We start from the raw sequence: 22,009 nt of genomic DNA on the forward strand, positions 1-22,009 counted from the left end.
CTCTCTCCTCTGTCCACTGTCCACTCCACACAGTCCAACTGGAAAGCAGGAGCAGATCTTTAGAAGGATAGAAAGTGTGTATCACTTGGAAGTCTCTCTTGATGTAATTTTTTTTTGTTTTGAGATTGCTTTTTAATGAATGAATGAATAAATAAATAAATCAATACATCATAAGAAAATCTGTAAGACTGCACCTCTACATAGCTGTTTTGCCACATCAGGTTACTATTCACAGTAATGACACCAAGAGCAGTTTGCTTACTAAGGCAGATAAACAGTTGACAGCGCTGATGAGAAACATGCAGTGCAGTCATCTCTAACCTTGGATAGATGACAGCAGTAGTTGCCTCGTTGCCAGGAGGAGGAGGAGGAGGAGGAGGAGGAGGAGGAGGAGGCTGCTGCGCTCTGGCGCAGACAGGACCTTTATTCTAGTTTCATTGTAAATCCCCACAGGGCTGACTGAATGATTCCAGGTTATGCTTTATTTTAAGGGCCATTTTCTTAGTTTAACTTTTAACAAACATTGTTAATTTTTAGCTAAGGGTTAGGGTTAGGGTTAATAAAAACCTGATTTAGTTTGCTAAACATTACTACAGTAACAATTTGAACCGATTTCCAGCATATGATCGACTGGGTATTGATCATCCATAGGGCTCTGGTGTTTGATTGAACATCCGTAGGGTTCTGGTGTTTGCAGTTTTAGCTTGCCTATTATATGTTATTAACTAACAGTTAACAGAAAATAAATAATGTACATTAACATGTTTATTAGCTGTTTGTTAACAGTTAATAAACAAAAAAAACATCCCTTAAAAAAAAAAAGTGACCTGATTGCATGTGCGTGAACATCACCTTTCATAGCTCTCCTGCTCCTAGGAGAAGTGCTGTCTGTCCTGAAAAACTGTTTGATTCATCAATACAGCAGAGGTGGAAGTAAGATGCTTATTGCATAGCAGTTTCACCCATTACAGCTTTTAATATGTACTTGATTAGCCCCAGTGTGTAGGTAACAAGCTCAGGTGGGTCTGATTTCAACTCGTAGTAAAACCTGGAATGGATCAAACTGTCATACACAACCACAGCCTACCCAGAAAGAGAAAAGAAACACAAATGTCAATAATCTAGGTCACGTTCTCTCTTGCTTCCACATTAACATTTGTCTTGCATCACAAGCACCTCCTTGATTGATAACATGGCCGTAGCTGCAGACTGTGTGCCAGTCAGTGATTTAACGCTCAGCACTTTTGACTGCAAGTTCTGAATCTGCAACTATGTTATCCTTGGACAGCATTCCTTCCATGATGGACAACACACATGCAGCTGCGTTAAGTTATTCATCAAAGGGTAGGTTATATAGAACGGGTGTTGTTAACATCAGGCAAAACACTCCCTGCAAAGCTTTAGTATTTAGTTATTACTGAGAACAGAGCTTAAAAAAAATATATATATATATATATATATATATATATATATATATATATATATATATATATATATATATGTATATATATATATATATATATATATATGTCTGCTAAGAAATAAATAATAATATAAAGATTGAATAGAAAGCAGCTTGCATGTCGCTGGGGACCTGTGGTCTCCTCTGGCTCTTCTGCTGGAATGCAGTCCAGTAACCTCCCCCTGTTTGTGTTGTACTATTGCAGCAAGCCTTCACCTCTGGAGTAAAGCACTACGATGCAGGGGACTATGAGAAGGCCATCTCGTTCTTCGAGGAGGCCCTGCTGGAGTACGGCAAGGCGGACGTGGAGTGCAGGGCGCTGTGCGAGGGGCCACAGAAGTTTGAAGAGCACGAGTACCTGGATTATTACCCCGGCCTGTACAAGGCCATCTCAGGTAACTATTCCTAAATACACCCCATGAAAATGGTGCGTTTGTAGCACTTGCAAGTCATTCAGATAGAGATCAAAGGCAAGGCCAAGATTTTTGTGGTGATGATCAATGCAAAAGTTTGACTCTCGAAGTCTTGCCATTAGTCTTCTATGGCAGAAGCCAGTCAGGTCAGCAGTGAGTAGCTGGAATTACTCCTAGAAGTTTCTATCCTGACGCTTCTGGGTTAGTTTCAAGTGATGGTCTATATGATGGTCTGACTTGTTTGCATTGATGAGGGCATTAGCAGGAATGTTTGTCTTCTTGATTTAGCGTTATCCGACTAAATTGTGAAACCAGCCAACCAATTTCAACCTTTTTGACTCAATGTGCCCTTCACTGACAAACACGCCCTCCCTAATAAAGGGGTCAGCTCGTTCTGAAAAACGAGCTGCTGCATTATCTGCGTAGATCTGCCCTGAGAACTGTAGCTGTGTGTGCTAGTTCAGATCCGGAGTGCAGAGAGCACATTGAGAACTGTAGCTGTGTGTGCTAGTTCAGATCCGGAGTGCAGAGAGCACATTGAGAACTGTAGCTGTGTGTGCTAGTTCAGATCCTGTTACTTCACTGAGTTTTTTATGGCTGTGCGGCCGAGAGTTCCTATTGTTTACCAAGGAGCAAGCATGTGGATCCAATACTTGTTACAGCCCAACAAAAACATGTAGCACGCTCCCTTTTGGAGAACGGGAGCAGTAGGAGCCCAATCCCATTATTTAGTTAGGGATCTGAGCTGCTTGTTTTTACATTAAGGAGCTGAGGCAGCACCTTTACTTTGTATTAATACAAAGCAGGGCCAATACTTAAAGAAAAAAATCCTTTCTGAAAAAGACATGCTAATGACGATTTGAAATAAAAACTGTTGCTTTGAGAACGTAGATATGTAATACAATCTGAGAGAAACGTTTCAGTTGACCTCGATAAAGACTTGTGTCCACTTAGTTTTCATTAGTAGTTTAGCAGCTTTTACACTTATACTAAACTATGAGATTTAGTTTCTTTTCACAAGCGTAGTCAATTCTGTGTCTGAGCCAGCTCCTCGTGCAGCCCGTACTCTGTGTGGTTCATAAAGACAGGGAGTGCTAGCAGAGCCTGGCACAAGTATTCAAACTCTATAGGGACCAAATGATGTTGTGGAAGCAGCTGAACATTTGTCTTTTAGTTCTGCAGTTAACACTCATTTTTAAAGTGGTTGTTTCTGATTTGACACATGGCACCAGTTCTGACAAACTGAAGCTGAGGGAAGACAGAGCCACTTTGTGACTTGGCTTCAGGAGACTACGTTTCAGGCCATTGCATGGCACACCAGGGGAGACTTTGGGTTTGGGGAACCAGGTTTAAAGCCACTGTTCCTAAAAAAAGTGGCTTGTGCTCCCTCAGCTTCTCACTAGCTCCCAGTTTAGGATTCCTATTTTAAGCCTTTTATTTTATTGTCTGCATCCTGGATAACTAACATAACCCCAACCTGTTCCAGAGTAGTTTTCCGTATGGTTAAGTAAAGGCAATTACTATATTGCTCCATAAATCTGTCTGGGTTTGGTGTCTTGTGAAGTCTTTTTATTCTTATTCTATTGTCTTTTTGTTGTATTCTGTGTGGAAATGACCCATAAAATAAATGCTATGTTAAGTAGCCAGCAGTTTTTTGGAAAGCTGCAGACCCACATTAGTAAGTGTTTCCTGAGCACCCCAGGTCTCGTGTTTGTAAGAAGAGATCATCCCAACTTGGAGAGCCATGCACAGGCTGTGGTGCTGGAGCGGGACCAATACAAATCAGCTTGGGAATTCCATAAACACAGCCCTGTGTTCACAAGTCTATAGAGTTCATTCTGCCATCGCTGGTAGTCCTGATTCTTGGGTGCTGAAGTAGGCAGAATTATATATCCCTTTTCCCTCTTATACCTGCCCTTTTTGTCCATCCATTCGATTTCCTGCACCTTTGAGATCTCAATAGTTGTTTAGTTCAAATGCCAGTACAATAGGGGATTCTTTTCACTGATGTCACAAAGAAATGTTCTCGCCGAGCCTCGCTTTCTAAAACTGCTGAGCTTCTGACCGCATGAAGCTTTTTGAGAAGAGCACTCCCAAGAACACTAAGAGAAAAGTCTGCGTTTAACATTCGCTCTGGGATATCTATGGGCAAGGCAATTACTGGCTTTACATTTTGAAATCCATGTATATATTTTTGGTCCAATAAAAATGACTATTTGTCATTTCTAAAACACCCTCTGTGGATGAACAGGAACACTATAGTAGTTACAAATCCTGGTGAAAAATTATCTAAGCAGAAATGGTTATGGTAACACACATAATAGAATTGTAAATGGTGAAACTGGTGTAAGGAATCTCTTCATACTCGCTGCTTGCTGGTGTAAGAAACCCCTTCATACTCGCTGCTTGCTCAGTGACCTTGTCTTCCTCTTTGCTGTTTCAGATCACTACACGCAGATCCTGATCTGTGAACATGAGTGTGTGCGTGACCTGGCCACCCGCCCCGGCCGACTGTCCCCAATGGAGAACTACCTGCCCCTGCATTACGACTACCTGCAGTACGCCTACTTCAAGGGTAAAGACAGGCCTCTGACTCCTACAAGCATCTGCACTTTCTGGGCATGTTCCTCACTCTCTCTCCCCATCTCCTTCTCTGCCTCACCACCCTCCCTCTCCCTCTGCAGCACCCCACCTCCCTCACCTTCACCCCACCTCCCTCCCTCCCTTTCATTCCCCCTCTTCCTATCCCTCTCTCCCTCACCCCACCTGCCTTTCTCTCTCTTTCTCTCTCTCTCTCTCTCTCTCTCTCTCTCGCTCTACCTCTTTTCCACACCTGTCTCCCTCCTTCTTCCTGCTGTATCGTTCTCGTCGGTTTCACCACAGAATAGAATAGCTGGTAAAGTTTGTCGTTTTCTTTTCTCAAATTGCCCATGCACAATCATTGAATGGGCAGAAACCTCAGTGTGCGCTGGATTTTGAAATAGAAAGCTTGTAGTGGAGGGATCACTCATGGTTAATTCTGCATTTCTAAATTATAAACAAGTGGAGCCAATTGCTACATCCTTTTCATCGTAAATCCATGTGCAACAAAGAACTATAGCAATATATTATTATTATTATTTATTTCTTAGCAGACGCCCTTATCCTTATGTTACAAGATATCACATTATATACATATATTTATTTTTACATACAATTACCCATTTATACAGTTGGGTTTTTACTGGAGCAATCTAGGTAAAGTACCTTGCTCAGGGGTACAGCAGCAGTGTCCCCCACCTGGGATTGAACCCACGACCCTCCGGTCAAGAGTCCAGAGCCCTAACCACTACTCCACAGAGCAATTATCCTGCAATCAAAGGACATCCTGTAGCTCAGGTTTCATTATTATAAAGCTATGGCCATATGTTTTACATTACCCTATAGAATTAACAAACTTTGCTTCATGAAGTCGAATGAAACCAGCTCAATAATGTTACGTTAACATATTGAATTACACACCGTTTGTAGTTTTCCATATACAAAAACGAAATTGAAAAATGTAACAGTTCAAAATCTAACATGAACTATTGTACTACTGTTATGGCTTTTAGTAGAATTTTGCTTTAAATATGTCTCAGTCCTAAAATTCAAGGAGATGCAAAACTTTTGGCCACAAATGTACATACACACATACATGCGTCCATACTCTTTTAAGCAGGAATGTTTTATAGGCTTTTCAATCTGAGCAGGCCTGTCTGTGCCTTAGGTGAGTTTTCCTGGAGAGTCAGCGCATAGAAGCTAAAATCAAAGGCTCTGAGACTTGAGATGCGAGGAAGCGGCAGTTTTTAAAAGCCAGCTCTCCTAGACCGGTTGGACCAGATCAAGTAAGTAGTCTGGTGGCAGGTCATGGAAAAGTCCCAAGTCACTCACTTTAGAATTACATTTGAATTATGACGCTGCTTTCCTTTCATAGCGGATTCTAAAAAGGCACAAAATAACTACGATACCCGTGTGCAATTCTCTAATGCTATTACTTTGTAAAATGCTAAAAATCATCGCCTATCTTTTGTCACGGCTGGAGTTTGTTTTGTTCGCTACACTTTAAAACCTGCTTTAAGGAAAGCGACAGCATAATTTTAATTTAATCCTGGGCCTTTTTTTTATGTGTCATTTGGCTAAACGATATGGAGGATATTTTATGCTAAAATGAAATAAATGAAAATAAATAAATAAATAAATATATAAATAAATAAATGTATTTTATATTTATTTATTTCAATATTTATTTATTCACTTATTTATGCATTTATTTATCTTAACATTTAATTAATTAATTAATTAATTAATTAATTAATTAATTAATTAATTGGTCGATTGATTAAATAATTGATTAATTAATGTATTTATTTATTTTAAATTAACATAAAATATCCTCCATAAAAGGATGTCTGCTAATGCAACAGAAGGAGAATGAACGAGGATAGGGGAACGTCTTTTTTTTTTCAGAGCAACATCCTGAACGATGGACAGGATTGGTGTTTGTCTCAAGCTAGAGCATAATCGCTGGGATGCAGAGAGCATCATTGCTTTAGTATTGTAGTGAACCCCTAGGGCTGGCTGAAGCAGGTGAAGTGTGGGTTTGTATGTTGCCGTGGCTTTAAAACCTCCAGTCCTAATACAAGAGATACGACAGCGCTGAGAGAAACTGTGTGTGTGTTGGGGGGACTCGGACTGTCTCAATACTACACCTGCAGCAGGGTTTCTCGAAGATGGAGGGCTTCAGTTCCAGCTCTCTGGCTTGAGCAGGAATGTCATTTTGAAAGAGTTACAGTACCATGGATCTCAAACTCCTTGTTTGTGGCTTACAAAAATAGCTCAAATAAGTAATTGCATAAATATTTCCATTACACTATTTTTTTCAGGAAATAATGTTAAAGTTGAATAATTTTACAAGTCAGTAAAACTGTAGGGGTGGGGGTGGGTAACAGGGGGAGGAGGGTTGCTGTCAAGTCAAGCCTTTTAAACCAGGGCCAAATCTGATATTTCGCTTTGGAACTGGGATTGGAAATGTGCTTTTTTGTATTTATATTTGTTCCACTAGCTCAGCAAGTTTGAACTACTCACTTTGTTTTGAATGCAAGCCTGGAATTTCGTTCTGGATATTACTGGATAATGTGCTGAGGAATGTTTTTATCTCATCTCTGTATTGAAGAATTAAATAAATACATCTCCAAACGGTATACTGTCTCGCTGTTCTGGGGGGCTGGAGATGTGTAAGTGGGGGAGCCCTGTGTTGGTGTCTCCAGTCCTGCAATGGAGATGTGTAAGTGGGGGAGCCCTGTGTTGGTGTCTCCAGTCCTGCAATGGAGATGTGTAAGTGGGGGAGCCCTGTGTTGGTGTCTCCAGTCCTGCAATGGAGATGTGTAAGTGGGGGAGCCCTGTGTTGGTATCTCCAGTCTTGCAATGGAGATGTGTAAGTGGGGGAGCCCTGTGTTGGTGTCTCCAGTCCTGCAATGGAGATGTGTAAGTGGGGGAGCCCTGTGTTGGTGTCTCCAGTCCTGCAATGGAGATGTGTAAGTGGGGGAGCCCTGTGTTGGTGTCTCCAGTCCTGCAATGGAGATGTGTAAGTGGGGGAGCCCTGTGTTGGTGTCTCCAGTCCTGCAATGGAGATGTGTAAGTGGGGGAGCCCTGTGTTGGTGTCTCCAGCCTTGCAATGGAGATGTGTAAGTGGGGGAGCCCTGTGTTGGTATCTCCAGTCTTGCAATGGAGATGTGTAAGTGGGGGAGCCCTGTGTTGGTGTCTCCAGTCCTGCAATGGAGATGTGTAAGTGGGGGAGCCCTGTGTTGGTGTCTCCAGTCCTGCAATGGAGATGTGTAAGTGGGGGAGCCCTGTGTTGGTGTCTCCAGCCTTGCAATGGAGATGTGTAAGTGGGGGAGCCCTGTGTTGGTATCTCCAGTCTTGCAATGGAGATGTGTAAGTGGGGGAGCCCTGTGTTGGTGTCTCCAGTCCTGCAATGGAGATGTGTAAGTGGGGGAGCCCTGTGTTGGTGTCTCCAGTCCTGCAATGGAGATGTGTAAGTGGGGGAGCCCTGTGTTGGTGTCTCCAGTCCTGCAATGGAGAGGTGTAAGCAGGGGAGCCCTGTGTTGCCGTGGTGTTTGTTTAAAGATAAATTGAACTCTGGTTTCCCTCCTGCAGTGAATGAGATTGAGAAAGCGCTGGAATGTGCCGGGACCTACCTGCTCTTTCATGAAGGAGATGAGTTTATTACTGATAACATCGAGTTCTACAAGGAGGCTCTAGCTGAGAACAACAGGCCCCAGGACATCAGACCACGCCAGGTAGGGGCTTTGAACACAGAGGGCTACATTCTCAATGCGTGACCTCCAGTCTTTAATTAGCTCCTGTTGTTTTGAAAGGAGAGAAAAAATCATGTTAATGTTATAAAATGAAAAGCAAAACACTTTGTGAATCCTTAGAGAACTTGATGTGTATAACTTAGTTGTTTGATTCTAGTTTTTCCGTCTTTCAAAAAATAGGAGTCAATTACAGTTAAAACATAGCTAAAGGATGTTTTCTAATGCAACAAGGAAATCTGTTTAAGTAGCCACTGGATGACCACAGACCACAAAAACTAGGGCCAGTGTTTTACAGAAATGGAAAGCTTCTGGAGGCAGTGGAACCTCGAGAGCGAGGCTAGAGAGCAGGCAGTAACGCCATCGAGAGGTTCTGGAGGCAGTGGAACCTCGAGAGCGAGGCTAGAGATGGTAGTACCCCCTGGTTATTTTTTGTAATATATGGATCCGAGTCTAAAAGATATGCGTCTTACGTTTTGTGGGAGAGTTACATTTACTTCAAGTCGTTGGTTTTACTTGAGCGGAGAGTCGGCTTTCGGGCTGGGCGGCGGTTAGACTGTTAAACCCGGCTCTGCTCTGCACGAGCCACATGTTCTGATCTGTTTAAATGTTAAGCCCAACGATAGTGTTCTCGGGTCTGAACGATAGTATTATCACCTTGCAACGATAGTTATCACTTTACGTTACGGGGTATTAAAAGAGTTTTCTGTATGAGGCACAGTAGTATTATTTAGGTCTGTCCATATATTACAAATACACCCCTTAAACAATTACAGATGCAACCAACTTGCACATTCTGTCAAAATAATGTGGAAACAGCTGCCAGGGGAAGAAACGATTGGGCTGATTTGATTGGGAGTGGATTTTAAGCCAATGGCTCGTACTGGAATTAAAAGCTGTTAGAAGACGCTGGATAGCACAGCTGAAGCCTGGTGTATTCTAATGATATACTCTTGAGTACAGCACCAGGACCGGACTCCGCTCGCTGCTTGTCTCATTGTGTGTCTCCTGTGTGTTTGTGTTCACAGGATGCTGAGAGGTATGTGAGGCGTCACCAGCAGGAACTGAAGGTCCTGCTAGTGGGAAGTGACAATCTGGATTTCGTTTACTCCGAGCAGGTATGTGGGAATTGTTTCACAGGATCTCTGCCCATTTCTGCAGGCATGCACTTTACTTACACTGTACAGTACCATTGTGCACAAATGTTAGATGCAGTCACAGCAGATTATTAGATACATAGCAGACTGGAAATGGTAACTATTCCGTTTAGCTGTTTTTGGAAAGAGTTGTAAGACAAAGCGTTTCTGTAGCGGTATCTCTAACTGAGCGCGCTGTACAAACTGATGGAGTGCTGTAGTACTGCATTTCCGTTCCCTGCATGATAACGCCACTGACCGCACTCTGCTGCCACTCCAGTACCAACACAGTTCAGGAAATCGCATTCGGCTTTACTCATGAGCCAGTCTTCAAACGCAGGGCAGGAGTCCAAAGCCTAGGAAATGCCCTGTGAACATGCCAGCCCTGAAGGGCATGTCCACGCACAATGGTAGGAATCATAGGCTGCTGTAAGAGCAGAGGCTTGGATTGCACCCAGTCCCAGAGCCCAGGAGAGGGCTTTAAAACACAAACGTGGACACATGTGAAGTGCCAGGAGCTGCAGCAGGTTGTGGCACTGCAAGTGCATGTGGGATTGCGTTCTGGAGAAATGCCCTGCTGCAGTGTAAAGGGTTGAATAATAACAAAGGGGCAAGGTGTCTGGGGGAGAAGGAAAAAAAGATTGTTTGTTAGCGTCTATATAAGTTTCTGTAGGCTCTCGCTGCAGCTTTCTGCATGCTTGGATGCCTGCTGCTGTATACCAGCTGTCTGTCTAACCTTTGAACGGGCCACATTGGAGCCAGATCATCACATACACTGTCAATTGCTTGTATAGTTATTTCACCCTTGTCATCTTTTTGATTACACTGCCATCTAGTGGTAAAAAGGGAGAACAGGGAAACCGACCGTGTTTACAGACCATACATCACAAGAATAATTACACTGGATTTTATTCATAGTTGAATTCAGCGATTAGAGCCAGAACGGAATGCAGGTTCAAGTAGAATCAGGTGAGATCAATGCATGTCGATTGTTAACTCAATCAAGATATGAGGGTAAAAAGAAACAACTTCCAAAATATGTTTAAAGGGACATCACGTGATCAAAAATAAAACCCGAAAACTAGACGCCCTAATTATATGTAAAAAAAAAAAAAAAAAAAAGATTATTTTTTGTAAATATAAAACCACTAATATTTGAAATGCATTGTTTATTTGTTTTTCTTTACAGAATTACTGGAGCACCACCTTCGGCAGAGAGGATATAAACAGGTAAGAAGTTTTATTTCTTTTCTAGAGGATCTCTCCTCTAATCCTTTAATATATAAAATACAAGACAAAAACTGTCTACCTCCGTGTAAATTATTTCAATGATATATACCTGCTCCAGCTGAACAATGGGTTAAACTAAGGTTATTATTTTGTGTTTTGTATTTCCACTTCTGAATTTTGAGTCTAATTTCCAAGGCAGACTCTTGTCGTTCTTGGAGAATTGACTACTTGTGTTCTTTTTGCTGAAAAGGGTCCCTTCAGGAACTGCCATTGGTGTGCGCTCCAGCTCTCCGTCAGAGAAGAGGACCCTGGCTTCAGAAACGGACGCAGGACTGCGGGAAGGTAAGCAAGCACAGTACACCTTGCCGTGCGTACAATACAGCGGGCTGTGCACCAGTGCTTGTGTGACGACTCTGTGAATCCTGATGCACAACACGTTTTCTAAGCAGATGAAGCAGTGACGATTGTTTTGCCCCTGCAGGTGGGCCGGTGCCCTATGACGAAGTGCAGATGGTTTTGGGCTCCGAGGCGCTCAACGGCTCCCAGCGAGTCCTGCTCGACGGACTGCTCACGGAGCAGGAGTGCAGGGATCTCAAAAGCGCAGCGCAGGTGAGTCCTCAGAGTAGTTTCGGTAAGTCTAGAGCAGAGATGTATATTACCCTGCCTGAATGGGCTCCTAATTGCCCACGTTTTTAGATTGTGTCCTTCGAAAGTGTTTTACCCTGTTCAGTACAGTGTGTCTGCCTGTGCAGCCTGTGTGTTTCCCTGTTTCTTTAGCTGTTGTTTTTCTTCTCAGTCGATCACTATGGCTGGGGATGGATACAGTGGGAAGATGTCGCCCCACACGCCCAATGAGAAGTTCGAAGGGGCAACGGTGCTGAAAGCCCTGCAGGTAAGTACTACTGGTACAAGAGGAAGAGCAGCTGTGAGCAGTGTGTGTGTGTGTGTGTGTGTGTGTGTTCCTGTGCGTGTCTGTGTGTGTGTGTGTGTGTGTGTTCCTGTGCGTGTGTCTGTGTGTTTGTGTGTGTGTGTGTGTGTTCCTGTGCGTGTCTCTGTGCGTGTCTCTGTGTGTGTGTGTTCCTGTGCGTGTCTCTGTGTGTGTTCCTGTGCGTGTCCCTGTGTATTTGTGTGTGTTTGTGTGTGTGTGCATGCAGTGCAGGTATTTGTTGTTTTCCACTGCTCTCTGTGTTTTATTCCAGTACGGCTATGACGGGCGGATCCCATTGAAAAGCGCCCAGTTGTTTTACGAGGTCAGTGAGAAGGCGCGGAGGACCATTGAGTCCTATTTTATGCTGAACTCCACCCTGTATTTCTCATACACCCACTTGGTGTGCAGGACAGCAATCCAAGGTAAGGAGGGAACAATGAGGGCACAGTGTCTCACACAGACACTGCACAACTGAGCTGCTATACTTCTGAACTACTACTGAAAGACTATTCTTGAGATTCCCATCCCTGTAGTAATAGGATAGCAAGAAGACCCCATTTGATAGCACTTTGATCTATGAGTTTAATAAGACACACCTGAGCTTGTTACCTAGACACACTGTGGCTGATCAAGATCATGTTAAAACCTGGATTATTTCCACCGCTGTACTACTAGCTTTAAGAAAATTCTGTACTTTAACGAAAAAGAGTATAGAATGATAAATATTCTGTTTTTCTTTATTTCTTTGGAACTGTTTTCTTTATGATTATGATTATTATGATGATTATTATTATTGTTATTATTATTATTTCACAGTTTTTTGCACGTTGCTAAGTGATCACTAGAGTTTCTGTTGTAACCTGGGTCAGAGTGCACACTGATGAGTTGCCCTTGTTGTTTTAAAGGCCAGCAAAGCCATCGGAACGACCTGAGCCACCCGATCCACGCAGATAACTGCTTACTGGACACTGAGGCCTACGAATGCTGGAAGGAACCCCCTGCGTACACCTACAGAGATTACAGGTGACTGACCCCTCTGTGATATTGAAATGAAGACATGTAACAGGGCAGAGGCTGGACGTGAACCGGCGACCCCACACACCGCAAGAGAGCGTCTCAATCATAATGCAAGAGCCGGGCTCGTCTGCGTTTGTGGTTTTAGAGCTTTTAACCTCCTCTCATCTCACCGACGGGACAGAATCCGTCACGGCAGTGCCTCACACAACACTGCCTGTTACTGTCGCTTTGTTTGTTGTTTTTTTATAGTGTTCAAGGGAAGAGCAAAATCATTTTCACAGGCATCCAAACTTGCTGTGTTTACTGTAGGGGGGTTTGTTTTTCTCCTTGTTAATATAATTGAATTGGGCCCTCAAGCTGTCTGGGTGCAGCTTACAGTAATGTGCAGGACCAGCGTTTTGAATGAGCTGCAGGAAGTAGAGTCCGTCCCAATACTAATGCATGTCTTCTTCCTTTACCTTAGTGCTATTTTATACCTGAATGGAGATTTCGATGGCGGGGAGTTTATCTTCACTGAGATGGATGCCAAAACAGTCACTGTGAGTCATTGTCTTTAAAACGCAACTGAAATGAACATGAAGAAGCAGGCGCTGACTAGGGAAAGCTGCCCCTTGTGGAATAATGTACAGTTATTCATGTATTGTTTCCAATCGCTGTTCTTGAAGATGAAGGGCAGGGGTGTTAGTTTATACTGTAATGTTGAATACGGGCTCATTCCCCATAGCTGTGAATTCTCAGTTTCTGTTCTGTTCTTTCTCTTCAGGCCTCAGTGAAGCCCAATTGCGGGCGGATGGTGGGCTTCTCATCAGGCGGTGAGAACCCGCATGGCGTGAAGGCCGTCACCAGGGGGCAGCGCTGCGCCGTGGCCATGTGGTTTACACTAGATCCACTCTTCAGAGAGCTGGTGAGCTCCCAGCATGCACGCACACAACAATACACTTGCTTGCTTTGGGCACCTGTTATGAACTGCTTTTCATTATATATATATATATATATATATATATATATATATATATATATATATATATATATATATATATATATATATATATATATATATATATACTGTAGGAGTGATGCCTTTGTTAAAAAGAAATACATAAATAAAGAAATACATTATTGTAAGAATATTCAGTGTAGTAATTTAATTTATTGTTTGTAAATCCCCAGTTTATACCTGTGGTGAGCCACCTGCAGCCCCCAAGCTTAGCTCGGGTTTCTGTGTCCTGGTCTATGGCCCTGCATGGTGCACTGTTAATATATGCATAATTGCTCCCATGGTGGTCAAGCAATTAGTTAGTGTTCCATTTATACAACATCCCCCTCTAATGGCCTTAAAGTATATTGCTCCTTTTAATTTTTGTCCAGGCTAGCTCTGTGTTAGTGGCTGGCTTTATCTAGGGGTTAGAATAAGGGTTGAAGTTGTTTTTTGTTTTTTTTAATAAACCTTGATTTTTTCCTCCTCTTCACAGGAGAGGCTACAGGCGGACGAGGTGATGCAGTCTCTAGATGATGAACACCGGATGGACATTCTCAACCCAAGGGATGAGTTATAAACTCATTCAGAATGACATGGAACGTTATGTTAATTAATATCTATTTATTTAAGAGCGTTCATTTTAACGGAAGGTTTTATTTTTGTACCATGTGTCACTATAGTGTGAAAAACGTTTTTTTGATGAGATCTAACGGATAACGCGGCATGGCGGTACTTGAGTGTTTTTTGTTTGTTTGTTTTATTGTTTCGTGTGTTGCCTGTTCTGTAGCACCGTTTGCCTCCCAGGCCATCCAAAACAAACCTAAACTTCAGCCCGTTTCATTGCTAGTTTCATGAGTGTATCGGACAGGTGTGGCTCCACGCAGTGAGTTTTGTACCTACCCTTTTTTTTAAATCCTAGTTTTTATTAATATGTTTCAAAGCTGGTCATACTAAGGAGAACCACGTAGCATTTCCTTTCCCTTAGGGTCTCCTGTCCCTATTATGAGGATGGGATGGGGTCGCTGGAGTGGAATTTCATTTGTAATATATATATATATAGCTATACTTTTTGTATGTTGGTTGTGTTCATGTGTATATTTGTATTGTGCTGTGTTTTGTCTGTTTTGTGCTGGACTGATTGGAATGCAAATGAGCTCCAGTATTGTATAAAGGATGCACTTCCTAGGTGCTAGGCTGCCTGTGTGACGATGATCTGGGCAGCGCAGCTGAGACACAGAGCTGGAGGGTCTGAATCGAAGCAAGGCTGTTAAAATGACCAAATGAAATGATGGTGAAGAGCAGCAGTCCAAAGGGATGGGTCACTCACAGCACTTTAAACACCTGCAAACACCTGGCTTCTTGATTTAATTTGGTCTAACCTCTGTAGGCTTGTGGTTAATAATGACTTGCAACACAATATGCGTTTACAGTTTGGTTTGTCTCTCTGTGAAGAAGCCCAGGCTTTGATAGTCCCTCATCATTGCGTGTAGCACATCTTTGTTTCTTGTGTTGGGGGTGATTTTTTGGGATGGACTGCTTTTGTGTAACAGTGAATCTCGCTCCATTTCAAAGCTCCTATGGGGTACTACATGCTACTGTAAGCTAGCGTGGGGCAGTTCCTGTTTAAAATGAGGCTTCCTTTTCATTGTTTCTCTCGCGTAGGAGTCTTGGAGATGCCAAATTAGCAGTGGGATTAAAATGTTACAAAACCAGCCTGCTTAGTCATATGGGCAGATACAAGCCACAGCCACAGTTAGTAGCGTTTGTGTTAGTAGAGTTTGTGTTGAGGATCCAGCTCCACCTCTCCTCTGCAGAACCTCATTTTGAATAAAGACATTTAAAAACCGAGAAGTAAATTCATAACTGTTTTTCAAGCTATGTTATGTAAAGGGCGCTCATGAAGCCAGCTAATTAAATGGTGCTACAGTACATGTCTTTGTTAGGTAGCTGCTATTTTAATTGTTGCTTTTCTTAGTTTTTTTTTTTTTTTACAACGTGGTATTTAATTGATTTCCTGTTTCAAGGAATTTTTTGCCTTTGTTTTATTGTTCTGTGGACAGTTCATGCCAAAGAGCTGTGTGTCCCATACCCCATGGCCACTGCATAGACTGTATATGCTGGAGGGCTCCTGAGTGTCGCATCCTGCAAAGGCACTCCGCGTGGAGTGCAGGATGTGCCCTATAGCCTGGAGATTGCGAGTTCGAATCCAGGCAATGTCATTGCCGACCATGACCGGGCGTTCCTAGGGGGCGGTGCACAATTGGCTGAGCACCGTCCGGGTAGGGAGGGCTTAGGTCGGCATGGCAATCCATGGTTCACCGCACACCAGCGACCCTGTTGGCTGATAGAGCGCCTGCAGGTCTGCTGTGGAGCCATTCAGATCTGTGTTGTCCTCCAGCACTGTAGGTCTGATGGCTTCGCTGTGGATCCACAATGCGAAAAAAGACGGCCAGGCAGAGACACGTTTCGGAGGACGCATATGTCAGCCGCCGTTTCCTGAGTCTCCAGGGGGTTGCAGCGGTGAACTGGGATTAATAATAACACCATTGGCGATTCCAAATTGGGGAGAACTGGGGTAAAATCATTGGCAACGAGTAAATTAAAAACTGTATACGCTGGGAGTACTGGCACGTTTGCGAAACTGTTCTCAAGTCTTTATCTGAAGCATCCACTGCATCACTACATTCAGTTGTTTTTAGGTTAACATTTTTTTAGGACATTACTTGGTGGGAAAAGCCACTTGTTTTGTTTTGTTTTCTTTTCTTTGCAAATGTATGTTTAAGGCAGGACTTCTGTAGTTGAAAATGATTAGCTTCCCACAAGCGATGAAGGTGTCTGTTTTTTTTTTTTGTTTTGTTTTACCTTTTTAGATGTCATTGTTTTTAATGAAAATTATTGTAAATTTAAGAATGCTATTGTATATCAAGAATGGTCTTTCTTATGTATTATTATAATAATTATTATTTAATTTATTGTTCAACTACAGATGAATTTTTAGCTATTAAAGCAATATTTTCTTGCATCCATTTATTGTTTCATATCTTGGTGATTTTAATGTGTGTTTGGTTAACCATATACAGCAGCAGATTGGTGTCAATGCAACCTATATAGCGATGGACCCTTTTAGAAATCTTTCTCGTGGGACACATGCATCATTGAGGCAGTGTGCATGGGGTACTGGAGTCTCAGAATCTGGGAGTATAGAGAGCCCTGTCCCATGTCAACCTTGTCACGTTTACCCTGGTATCCCTGGTATTTCCCTCATATACCTAGTGTAATAGGTTTGGGTTTTGATAACCCCTCCCCTCTTCAGTGGCATGAAACACTGCAATTGTGCAATAAGATCCACGATTCTCAACTCCAGAAGTGTGCACTCTGAAAAGGGAAATTAATCCCATATACAAAGTTAGACTACTCGACTGTTACAGGAAGCCAGGTAAATATAGTAAATGAAAGGGCAAGCTCTTCCATGGAAGTGAGATGGCACAGTGGGCTAATTCGCTAGTATGTTCTTCAAGATTCTTATTGTGTGCATTCAATAATAGAATGACGATTGAAGAATTATTGAATTTGCACGTTAAGAATCTTTGAAAAAGAAGGAAAGACGTGTGCATGCACAAGTGGAGAAAAGTACAGTTTGCCACCTTCCTCTTATCTCGGGCAGCAACACCCCCTTCTTCCACTCTCCTCTGGGGTGGGGCGGAAGCACATCCTATACCATTACTTACCTCAGGAGCTCATCGCCAGGAACTGGATTTGAACCGCTGTCTTCAGGGAGTGCGATTTGCCCACTGCACCATCAGCTTCCACAGGGAAGCTTTGTTTCACACTGTCTGTAAGGTAAATTAACCAATCCTTTGAAAATAAAGGAAAGACACAGCCGGATTTGAACCCAGCACCCCCCCTAACCCTAACCCCGACCCCGACCCCTAACCCCGACCCCGACCCCGACCCCGACCCCTAACCCCAACCCCCAACCCCCAACCCCCAACCCCCAACCCCCAACCCCCAACCCCAACCACTTGGCTCCATGCGAATGTCTAGCATTGCATTTAACTGCTGTTGTACCCTTGAGCAAGGTACTTTACCTAGATTGCTCCAGTAAAAACCCAACTGTATAAATGGGTAATTGTATGTAAAAATAATGTGATATCTTGTAATAATTGTAAGTCATCCTGGATAAGGGCGTCTGCTAAGAAATGTAATAATAATAATAAAAACAACCTCTTTATATTACTAATTTTATGCTTAAGACTGCTGCGACACCATGTTCCGTTTTGTAAAACCGAGTCTGTCAAAAAGTGCAAAGTCTTTGAAAGAAAAAGGAAAACACATGCCCCTAACATAAGGCTTGAACCCACTAACCTGGGAATCAGAGTCCCATGCTCTAGCAACAGAGCTAGCCAGCTACCTGGCTCACCTGCTCTGTGAAACACATTATTACATTGTGTGATTCTCAGCTTAGTTTCATCTGTGACGAACTGGATTCAAAGCCAAACCTTATTGGTATATAAGGGAAATTAAACAATATTTATGAAAATGAGAGAGTAACATTTGTGCCTCATGTGGGACTTTAACCTACTACCCTGGGAATCGGAGTCTAATGCTTTCCCAACTAAGCCAGCCAGAGAACAGCTTTGCACCCTTGTAAAATACCAACTAGGGCTTGAATTAATTCTTTGTACACTATATAGGGGCAGATTGAGACTGGATAATATTTTCAACACACAAGGCAAGGCTTGAATCACAGCTATGATGTTTATTTAATCAGTGTCTTTTTGATCTCTTAAGCAGAGAACAACAGTGTTTGTTTTGTTCTGGTTGTCATGGCATTTCTTTTGGTGTCATGGAAACCAGAGTTGGGCAGGGTCAGCCCGCCAGCCAGCCAAAAAACTATTCTTCCAAGGCCTGTGAGTGACACTCTTATAGAGAGGCAGGTAATGAATATAGTGGAATATACAAGTCATAAGAATGCATCAGGAAAAGCAGAGCTGGAGCAGGGGCTGCTGGAGCCAGTCTGGAGCTGGAGCAGGGGATCTCCATCAGCTCTGGAGCCAGCCTGGAGCTGGAGCAGGGGATCTCCATCAGCTCTGGAGCCAGCCTGGAGCTGGAGCAGGGGATCTCCATCAGCTCTGGAGCCAGCCTGGAGCTGGAGCAGGGGATCTCCGTCAGCTCTGGAGCCAGCCTGGAGCTGGAGCAGGGGATCTCCATCAGCTCTGGAGCCAGCCTGGAGCTGAGCAGGGGGTCTCTGTCAGCTCTGGAGCCAGCCTGGAGCTGGAGCAGGGAATCTCCATCAGCTCTGGAGCCAGCCTGGAGCTGAGCAGGGGGTCTCTGTCATCTCTGGAGCTGGAACAGGGGATCTCTGTCATCTGTGGAACTGGAGCACGGCCAACCCTAACATACATTGCACAGGATAGTTCTCTTACTCTGCCTTCCAGAATGTTTAAAGGTGCTTTTTAATTGTTGATTGTTAAATGTCTTGACGCCTAATGAAAGGGAGGCCTACACCCTATAAATCTCTCTATTTACCTTTGTTCAAAAATCTCCCAAGGAAATAAACTCAGTAAACCTTCACCAGGGAATCCTATTGCGGTGAACATAATTGCGTACTCTGCTGTTCCACCCTTTGCGCAATGCGATTTTAAAGTCTTAACTGGTTTAACAGGTATATTGTAATTGACACACGTATACTTGTTCCACGGCAATAATGATAAAAAAAAAAAAAACACGAGGCAAGTCTCTCAGCAATTCTACTTTTCATTTTATTTTTTTATTTGAGTAACAATCTGAAACCAGATTCTCCCAAATACAGCATTGTTGTTTATAATCAAAATTACAAATATAAAAAAAAGTAAGTTTATAAATCTGAACTGTAACATATATACACATAATTTTACAACAAGGAACAAGAACCCAGTTGAAACGGGTTTAGTTAATGGCATTCTGGCACAAACATTTCAGTATTTGAAGAATACATACAAAGGGTTTGAGATGTTTAGTAAAATTACTACAACATGGCCTATTCACTGTTCTGCACCAGCATGACTTTATTTACAAACAGGAATGGATTTCTCTCAGGAATGGCACTGCTCAAGAAGCTTGTGTTGCCTGCTTTCTGAAATTGAGGACACTAAATGATACACAAATACAAATTGAAATGATCGCTTCCCAGATGGCCAAGACAATGCCCCGGTCAGTGAAACAGTGAAAGGGTGTCAGGTTTAGAAATAATAATGGTTTAGGTGTCAGGTTTAGAAATAATACATGCTCGGCTTTGGAAGGCACTAAAACGTTTCAGTAGAAAAGTCTTCAACGATCATGAAGTACAGCAAGCCCGTGAATCTTACTTCAATAACACTGACGAAGACATTGGCCGAGACTCACAGCTTGTCTGCTTGACTTGGTTCCTTTGTTAGTTTTACTCGCTCAGAAGACATACAGTTTTAGTAATAAAGAATAATTCAGAGTTTACTAGTGTGACTCCTATGTTCTGGTCGAGGGTTATGGATGAACACGTTACTTCATATTCTCACAGTATCTTGTGTGAAGTTCTGTCATTTAATCACAACCCACTGCATTTCCATTAGCATACGGTAGAGATGTTCAAGTTGTTATACATTCCTGGGCTTCAAATACAAATGTGAATGTAGTCTTCTAGATAGAAATGTACTGTATATACAGCAATACATTGTAGATTTATTTATTGTTCTACTGTTTATGTTGCACAATTCTGAGAATTGCAAGCCATACCAAGGGCCAAAATAGAGGCAACATCTGTATTAATAACCAGGGATGGAAATAAGACTCCAATTGCATAGCAGTTTCACCCATTCCAGGTTTTACTACTAGCTAGATTTGCCATAGTGTATAGGCGACAAGCTCAGATGTGTTTTATTAAATTCATAGTAAAAGCAGGAATGGATCAGACTGCTATGCAATGGGATTCTTATTTCCATCCCTGTTATAATAACCCATATGAAAAGAAAATATAACCTTGATATTTTTAATATGGTGGATATGTGTCAGCCTACATTTCAAAACGTTATGCCTTCAACATACACATGAAGAAATCTAGATTTATATGAAACAAATGCTTTGAACATATATACATTTTTAATCATAAAAAAATCTTTTCATATAAATGACAACAAAATCAACAAATATTTATTGCTAAATGACCTTTGAAGATTGCAGAAATGTGACGCGACTACATATAAAAGAAGAAAACAGCTGTACAAGGTTATAAAGGGTATACTGTGACATCAGCTCTCCATTGGTTCAGTCTGCTGTGTGTACAATCCAATACTGTAACAGCCCAGTGAAGCAATACTGGTCTTGCAGATTAGGGTCAGGGAGTTGGGTAAAATAAGGCTGTTACTAAACAATACTTAATCATGTAATTATGGATCGGAAAACCAATGTTACGCAATTCAAGTGATTGAACTTTAAAGATGGCATAATACTTTCTTTTGGCAGTCTTTCTTGTGTGTATATCTATCTATCTATATATATAGATCATTAATATATATTATAAAATATTATTATTAATAAATGATCCTAAAACAAGAATGCAAACCTTTTTTTTTTTTTTTTTTTTTGTACTGCAAGTGCTGTGTCACAAAAAAAAAAAAAAGCCTAAAAAACTCACTTAGAATTTATAACCACCACTCGCCACCCACCCAACCTGCAATAACCAGGGCCAAGATAGGGACAAGGGAAAAAAAATGCAAATTAAGTGCAAGATACTCTTATACCTTTTCTTTTTTTGTTTCAAAAAGTTTTCAAAAGTCAAATAAAAATAAAGTTTGAAGACGGGTTGCGTGTCAAGTCGGTGTGCACCGTGGTCGTGGGTCTAGGGTGTCACAGGAGAGTCGTGTCCAGCGGGGGGACCTCACTCGCCCTCCTCCTTGATGCGCTGCTGTTTGTTCCGACGGGAGTCCATGTCAAAAGAGAAGTCGCTCCAGTCGTCGCGCGGGGGGAAGGAGATGGTCTGCCGCAGGGTGAAGCGGACAGCGTCGATGACCCGCTCGCCACGCGCCTCGGATGAGCCCACGCTCACGGTGGAGGCCCCGCTGGTGGAGCGCATGAGGTGCTGGGAGGGGGAGTATTCCAGGGTCTGCCGGTGATCCACGATCCCCTTCCAGATGGCATGCTGGAACTGCTCCGGGATCTTCAGACGGGACAGGTCCTGCAGCAATCAAGTCCAATCAAGACTTTAAAATAACAATTTGTGCATTGTCAGGAAACCACACTACAGCTGTCTCCGTTTGACATCTCAACATTTCTGGTACCCACAAGGCGTAATGGGATCTACTGTGTCAATACCTAAAACATGAAGATCATGTTTTCGGTTGAGTGGTGACATTGCCTAAGCCTTGTGTCCTCTACAGGGGAATATTTTATCTGGAAGGTATCAGTGTCACATGCAGATGTTTAAATGAACACTGAAGGAAAGACTAGACTTGTGAAAACTTGTGAAAAATTGCATTGAGGTTTAACACACTGGTGC

At 42.5% G+C, this 22,009-nt stretch overlaps 2 protein-coding genes across 11 annotated transcripts in view; one reads left to right on the forward strand and one right to left on the reverse strand.

The window, feature by feature from the left end:
• The window catches only part of LOC117422935 (prolyl 3-hydroxylase 2-like), a 43,795-nt gene extending 26,373 nt beyond the window's left edge, over nucleotides 1-17,422 (forward strand). Inside the window, exons 3-15 of the mRNA XM_034038183.3 lie at nucleotides 1,668-1,857; nucleotides 4,319-4,450; nucleotides 8,053-8,195; nucleotides 9,239-9,328; nucleotides 10,536-10,576; nucleotides 10,827-10,918; nucleotides 11,058-11,185; nucleotides 11,373-11,468; nucleotides 11,776-11,926; nucleotides 12,410-12,527; nucleotides 12,985-13,060; nucleotides 13,285-13,425; nucleotides 13,994-17,422. Of these exons, the coding sequence (XP_033894074.2) occupies nucleotides 1,668-1,857; nucleotides 4,319-4,450; nucleotides 8,053-8,195; nucleotides 9,239-9,328; nucleotides 10,536-10,576; nucleotides 10,827-10,918; nucleotides 11,058-11,185; nucleotides 11,373-11,468; nucleotides 11,776-11,926; nucleotides 12,410-12,527; nucleotides 12,985-13,060; nucleotides 13,285-13,425; nucleotides 13,994-14,077 (1,482 nt within the window). The 3' untranslated portion in view covers nucleotides 14,078-17,422. The remainder of the gene's footprint in view (nucleotides 1-1,667; nucleotides 1,858-4,318; nucleotides 4,451-8,052; nucleotides 8,196-9,238; nucleotides 9,329-10,535; nucleotides 10,577-10,826; nucleotides 10,919-11,057; nucleotides 11,186-11,372; nucleotides 11,469-11,775; nucleotides 11,927-12,409; nucleotides 12,528-12,984; nucleotides 13,061-13,284; nucleotides 13,426-13,993) is intronic.
• A 1,819-nt stretch (nucleotides 17,423-19,241) lies between these two features.
• The window catches only part of LOC117423382 (tumor protein 63-like), a 62,863-nt gene continuing 60,095 nt past the window's right edge, over nucleotides 19,242-22,009 (reverse strand). For 9 of the 10 annotated variants that reach the window (XM_034039032.3, XM_034039034.3, XM_034039033.3 and 6 more), the window contains one exon: nucleotides 19,242-21,688. In XM_034039032.3, coding sequence (XP_033894923.2) covers nucleotides 21,392-21,688 — 297 coding nt within the window. In that variant the 3' untranslated portion in view covers nucleotides 19,242-21,391. Of the gene's footprint in view, nucleotides 21,714-22,009 lie in introns of all 10 variants that reach the window. The other variant, XM_034039041.3, reaches the window with a different exon arrangement.

The sequence above is a fragment of the Acipenser ruthenus genome, chromosome 17, assembly GCF_902713425.1.
Source record: "Acipenser ruthenus chromosome 17, fAciRut3.2 maternal haplotype, whole genome shotgun sequence".
Lineage (NCBI taxonomy): Eukaryota > Metazoa > Chordata > Actinopteri > Acipenseriformes > Acipenseridae > Acipenser > Acipenser ruthenus.